The sequence below is a fragment of the Salvelinus sp. IW2-2015 genome, unplaced genomic scaffold (genome assembly GCF_002910315.2).
Source record: "Salvelinus sp. IW2-2015 unplaced genomic scaffold, ASM291031v2 Un_scaffold1019, whole genome shotgun sequence".
NCBI classification, from domain to species: domain Eukaryota; kingdom Metazoa; phylum Chordata; class Actinopteri; order Salmoniformes; family Salmonidae; genus Salvelinus; species Salvelinus sp. IW2-2015.
In genome coordinates this window covers 135695-141390 of record NW_019942689.1, presented here as the reverse complement: position 1 = coordinate 141390, position 5696 = coordinate 135695, and the positions used below count along the sequence as shown (strand labels likewise).

The following is a 5696-nucleotide window of genomic DNA, read 5'->3' as shown; positions in this document are numbered from 1 at the left end:
TTGTTTTTCTGGTGTCTAACATGCTTGGTAAACTAGGGATTTGTTTTTCTGGTGTCTAACATGCTTGGTAAACTAGGGATTTGTTTTTCTGGTGTCTAACATGCTTGGTAAACTAGGGATTTGTTTTTCGGCTGTCGGAGGTAAAAGAGAATTGTTCGTACTGAGTCATCCAGATGAATAAATGTCATAAGATAAACATGGTGATGTTGGTGCATCAATGTGTGACATTCAACCCAATGACGGACAAAAAGGGAGAGAGAAATGTACAATAAAAAAAACGTCTCCTTCGCCCACCTCCCCTGCAGTATTTACTGCATTTCTTCTCATCATATTTTATTAAAACTAGTTTTTAAAAGTCTCCCTGCTACTGCAAAACATTATATGAATACCTTCACCCAAGTTCCCTTCACCCAAGATCCCTCTGTTTCCAGACAACATCCCATATGTCTAGTCTCTGGTCTCGGTCTGTCCGCCGGTCCATCCTGTCAACCTTTGGTAAGGTTCTTCACTGGCCCAGAAAACAGTCAACTTTATAGTGCTGTTGCTATATACACAAGGCCCTGTTAAACATTGAGGTGGAATACACAAACAAGCAAGTAATGGACACAGACACACAAACACACAGACAAGGTTGCAGCAAGGCTAGGTGGATTGATTGTAAAAAAAAAATATATATATATATATATATATATATATATATATATATATATATATATAGTTATAGGAGGGACTCAAACTTATGAAGTCTATATTTTTCAATTTCTCTTGCGCTGAATAAGGTGCATCGGCTAGCCTGTGTGTTTATGCATAGGCTTCCACACCGCTTGGATGGATATTATTATTTTGGGGGAAATGAAAAACCGTGAGATGGTGAAATATATGTGTAAAATAACTCATTAAAGCTACAGTGTGTAAAACAACTCATCGTCTCTCGCTCTCTCTTTCGCTCTCTCTCTCTCTCAGAGAGGAGCTGCAGGGGTTTGTGGCCAATGGAACCCTCACCCATCTGAAAGTGTCTTTCTCACGGGACACTCAGGAGGGAACAGGAACACAGGCCGAGACGGGACCCAGATACGTCCAACACAACCTGCTCAGCCATGCCAAAGACATCATCAAGCTCCTCCTCAAGGAGAATGGATACCTCTATGTCTGCGGGTGAGCTCAGCTTTGATGATGATGGTGGTGATGTCAGTAGGGAAACAATGGAACAATATGGTTGATAGAGTTCATTATCTGAGTAGATGTGGATCACTGGTTTTACTGACTACCTTTTGCTCCCACAGTGATGCTAAGAACATGGCTAAAGACGTGAACGACACCCTGATAGAGATGGTATCAGCAGAGCTTCAGCTGGATAAACTGGACGCCATGAAAAGACTGGCCGGACTCAGGGAGGAGAAACGCTATCTACAGGACATATGGAGCTGAAAGTATTCACACCACTTGACTTTTTCTACATTTTGTTGTTACAAGTTGGGATTCAAATTTATGTAATTGTCAGGCCAGCATCCCGGAGTCGCCTCTTCACTTTTGACGTTGAGACTGGTGTTTTGCAGGTACTATTTAATGAAGCTGCCAGTTGAGGACTTGTGAGGCATCTGTTTCTAAAACTAGACACTCTAATGTACTTGTCCTCTTGCTCAGTAGTGCACCGGGGCCTCCCACTCCTCTTTCTATTCTGGTTAGAGCCAGTTTGCGCTGTTCTGTGAAGGGAGTAGTACACAGCGTTGTACGAGATCTTCAGTTTCTAAGCAATTTCTTGCATGGAATAGCCTTCATTTCTCAGAACAAGAATAGACTGACAAGTTTCAGAAGAAGGTACTTTGTTTCTGGCCATTTTGAGCCTATAATCAAACCCACAAATGCTGATGCTCCAGATACTCAACTAGTCTAAAGAAGGCCAGTTGTATTGCTTCTTTAATCAGAACAACAGTTTTCAGCTGTGCTAACATAATTGCAAAAGGGTTTTTTCTATGATCAATTAGCCTTTTAAAATGATAAACTTGGATTAGCTAACACAACGTGCCATTGGAACACAGGAGTGATGGTTGCTGATAATGGGCCTCTGTACGCCTATGTAGATATTCCATAAAAAATCTGCCGTTTCCAGCTACAATAGTCATTAACAAAATGAACAATGTCTACACTGTATTTCTGATCAATTTGATGTTCTTTTAATGGACAAAAATTTGCTTTACTTTCAAAAACAAGGACATTTCTAAGTGACCTCAAACTTTTGAACGTTAGTGCATACTGACTCAGGAGTGTGAATTCATTTTCAATAAATTAGCAAACATTTCTAAAAACATGTTTTCACTTTGTCAATATGGGGTATTGTGTGTAGATGGGTGAGAAGAAAAATCTATGTAATCCATTTTGAATTAAAGCTAACAACAATGTGGAATAAGTCAAGGGGTGTGAATACTTTCTGAAGGCACTATATTTTATATCGCAGACAGAAAAGGTCCATGTCATTTTAGTTGGCCGTTCATTTCCATTCAGCAACACCTAAACCCACAATATGGATTGGGTTGCGTGCTGTTCGTCTTGCCTCACAGGACCTGACCATAAACTGACTGCCGAAGATTGATTTTCAAACTTTCAAGTACTATAGTTGTTTTTATTGTAGTTTTATGCAAGACTAACACGCTGCCTGTTATACTACTCACACGCCTCTGTTTGACTCTGGAGTCCTGCAGCGTATTCACACTGGGAGATCAGTACTGTAGCTATCCCTGGAACACTTCTTGTCGACTTGAGATCATGGAAGAACACCAAGGTACACCAGAGACTATACTTTGTCTGTACAAGCTAAATGAAAACTAGGTGAATCTCCCTTCAATCATGAGTTAACAAATGTTCCACATTTCACATGCTTGTCTTACTGTGTACAAAATCCCAAAATACACTCACTCAAAAAGCTTGTATTTGTATTTATTATGGATCACCATTAGCTGCTGCCAAGGCAGAAGCTACTCTTCCTGGGGTCCAGCAACATTAAGGCAGTTCAAATGAAAGACATTACATTTCATAACACATTAAACGTGTTTCCTCAGGCCACTACTCTACTACAACATGTCTACAAAACAAATCCGTTTGTGTATAGTGCGTATGTTATCATGTGTGTGCGCGTGTGTCTGCCTGTGTCTTCACAGTTCCCGCTGTTCCATAAGGTGTACTTTTATAATAAATAAATAAATTCTGATTCTACTGCTTGCATCAGTTACCTGATCTGGAATAGAGTTCCATGTAGTCATGGCTCTATGTAGTACTGTGTGCCTCCCATAGTCTGATTTTGACTTGGGGATTGTGAAGAGACCTCTGGTAGCATGTCTTGTGGGGTAAGTCTGGGTGTTAGAGCTGTGTGCTAGTAGTTTAAACAGACACCTCGGTGCATTCAGCATGTCTACTAAATCTTGTAATAAATTTATGTGGAAATTGAGCAGGTTTAGGTGACTAAACTGCTTGGAGTAACCCTGAATTGTAAATCGGAAAAATTACAATTGGCTCAGAACAGGGCAGCACGGCTTCTAACATTTAATAATATGCATTTAAATCTCTCATGGCTCAAAGTGGAGGAGAGATTGACTTCATCAATACTTGTATTTGTGAGAGGTATAGTATTGATGAATACAAGTATTGATGAAGTCAATATCTCCTCCGCTCCTCCACTTTGAGCCATATTAATGTTAGAAGCCGTGCTGCCCTGTTCTGAGCCAATTGTAATTTTTCCGGGGTCCCTCTTTCTGGCACCTGACCACACGACTTAACAGTAGTCGAGGTGCAACAAAACTAGGGCCTGCAGAGCAGCACTTTATTATAGACAGACTTCTCCCCATCTTAGCTACTGTTTTATCAACATGTTTTGACCATGACAATTTACAATCCAGGGTTACTCCAAGCAGTTGAGTCACCTAAACCTGCTCAATTTCCACATAATTTATTACAAGATTTAGTTGAGGTTTAGGGTTCAGTGAAGAGTTTGTACCATATATACGATGCTTTTAGTTTTCTTTTTTATATTTTGGATGATCTTATTCCTTGCCACCCATTCTGAAACGAACTGCAGCTCTTTAAGTTTTGCAGTGATTTCACTTGCTGTAGTAGCTGACGTGTTGAGTCATCCACATACATACAGTCGTGGCCAAAAGTTTTGAGAATGACACAAATATAAGTTTTCACAAAGTCTGCTGCCTCAGTTTGTATGATGGCAATTTGCATATACTCCAGAATGTTATAAAGAGTGATTATATGAATGGCAATTAATTGCAAAGTCCCTCTTTGCCATGCAAATTAACTGAAGCCCCAAAAAACATTTCCACTGCATTTCAGCCCTGCCACAAAAGGACCAGCTGACATCATGTCAGTGATTCTCTCGTTAACACAGGTGTGAGTGTTGACGAGGATAAGGCTGGAGGTCACTCTGTCATGCTGATTGAGTTCGAATAACAGACTGGAAGCTTCAAAAGGAGGGTGGTGCTTGGAATCATTGTTCTTCCTCTGTCAGCCATGGTTACCTGCAAGGAGACACGTGCCGTCATCATTGCTTTGCACAAAAAGGGCTTCACAGGCAAGGATATTGCTGCCAGTAAGATTGTACCTAAATCAACCATTTATTGGATCATCTAGAACTTCAAGGAGAGCGGTTCAATTGTTGTGAAGAAGGCTTCAGGGCGCCCAAGAAAGTCCAGCAAGCGCCAGGACCGTCTCCTAAAGTTGATTCAGCTGCGGGATCGGGGCACCACCAGTACAGAGCTTGCTCAGGAATAGCAGCAGGCAGGTGTGAGTGCATCTGCACGCACAGTGAGGCGAAGACTTTTAGAGGATGGCCTGGTGTCAAGAAGGGCAGCAAAGAAGCCACTTCTCTCCAGGAAAAACATCAGGGACAGACTGATATTCTGAAAAAGGTACAGGGATTGGACTGCTGAGGACTGGGGTAAAGTCATTTTCTCTGATGAATCCCCTTTCCGATTGTTTGGGGCATCCAGAAAAAAGCTTGTCCGGAGAAGACAAGGTGAGCGCTACCATCAGTCCTGTGTCATGCCAACAGTAAAGCATCCTGAGACCATTCATGTGTGGGGTTGCATCTCAGCCAAGGGAGTGGGCTCACTCACAATTTTGCCTAAGTGCACAGCCATGAATAAAGAATGGTACCAACAAATCCTTCGAGAGCAACTTCTCCCAACCATCCAGGAACAGTTTGATGATGAACAATGCCTTTTCCAGCYTGATGGAGCACCTTGCCATAAGGCAAAAGTGATAACTAAGTGGCTCTGGGAACAAAACATCGATATTTTTGGTCCATGGCCAGGAAACTCCCCAGACCTTAATCGCATTGAGAACTTGTGGTCAATCCTCAAGAGGCGGGTGGACAAACAAAACCCCACAAATTCTGACAAACTCCAAGCATTGATTATGCAAGAATGGGCTGCCATCAGTCAGGATGTGGCCCAGAAGTTAATTGACAGCATGCCAGGGTGGATTTATTTTATTTTATTTTTATTTTATTTATTTAACCTTTATTTAACCAGGTAGGCAAATTGAGAACACGTTCTCATTTACAATTGCGACCTGGCCAAGATAAAGCAAAGCAGTTCGACACATACAACAACACATAGTCTATATACAATGTGAGCAAGTGAGGTGAGATAAGGGAGGTGAAGGCAAACAAATATATGTATAAATAAATAAAAATA

The 5696-nt window shown here is 41.3% G+C and overlaps 1 protein-coding gene across 2 annotated transcripts in view; it reads left to right on the top strand.

The window, feature by feature from the left end:
• LOC112069456 (methionine synthase reductase) overlaps nt 1-2922 on the top strand; it is a 24350-nt gene extending 21428 nt beyond the window's left edge. For both annotated transcript variants that reach the window (XM_024136800.2, XM_024136801.2), the window contains exons 14-15: nt 964-1155; nt 1284-2922. In XM_024136800.2, the coding sequence (XP_023992568.1) occupies nt 964-1155; nt 1284-1428 (337 nt within the window). In that variant the 3' untranslated portion in view covers nt 1429-2922. The remainder of the gene's footprint in view (nt 1-963; nt 1156-1283) is intronic.
• The last annotated feature ends 2774 nt before the right edge of the window (nt 2923-5696 follow it).